The 480-nt window shown below is 35.6% G+C and overlaps 1 protein-coding gene across 1 annotated transcript; it reads right to left on the bottom strand.

The window, feature by feature from the left end:
- Positions 1-21: 21 nt before the first annotated feature.
- LOC105462140 (poly(A) RNA polymerase gld-2 homolog A-like) lies at positions 22-474 on the bottom strand (the record flags this gene model as incomplete). The annotated part of the gene is made up of 3 exons (XM_011708674.1): positions 435-474; positions 158-347; positions 22-80 (listed from the first exon to the last, which is right to left on the bottom strand). Coding segments are annotated over exons 1-3 (271 nt in total), but the record flags the coding sequence as incomplete, so codon positions are not given.
- Positions 475-480: the final 6 nt, after the last annotated feature.

Raw genomic sequence — 480 nt, 5'->3', positions numbered from 1 at the left:
TTCTAGCAGAAGACGGCATACGACAATCCTCTTTCGGTATTTTGCTTGCTGAACGTACAGATATCGCGTACTGGTCAAAGCTAATTTAATGATACAAATTAAATATCACCTGTCGAAATATCGTCCAAATATACCATTTGTATTCGAAGTTACTTACTCAAATTCCACATAATATTTGAAAAATTCAAATAGTAATTCCCCAAGGGACTGATGGTTCTCAGGTAAACGATTGGATGATGAAATGTTCAAATCCTCATGAATATCGATATTATAAATATTCGCGTCCGACTTAAATTTGTTTGCAAACATTGAATGCAAGCATGGCAGAACAGGAGGATTGGTACCACCTATAAAAGCAACACTCGTATTCTAACATGTCGAAATGGATTGGAGTATAGAAGGGAGACATCAATCAAAAGTTGTAGCATACGTACATTGTAAAAAATGTATAACCATAAGGACCAGAGAGTAACTAGACAG

Source organism: Wasmannia auropunctata, unplaced genomic scaffold, assembly GCF_000956235.1.
Source record: "Wasmannia auropunctata unplaced genomic scaffold, wasmannia.A_1.0 LD269807.1, whole genome shotgun sequence".
NCBI classification, from domain to species: Eukaryota; Metazoa; Arthropoda; class Insecta; order Hymenoptera; family Formicidae; genus Wasmannia; species Wasmannia auropunctata.
This window is presented reverse-complemented; position numbering and strand designations above follow the sequence as displayed.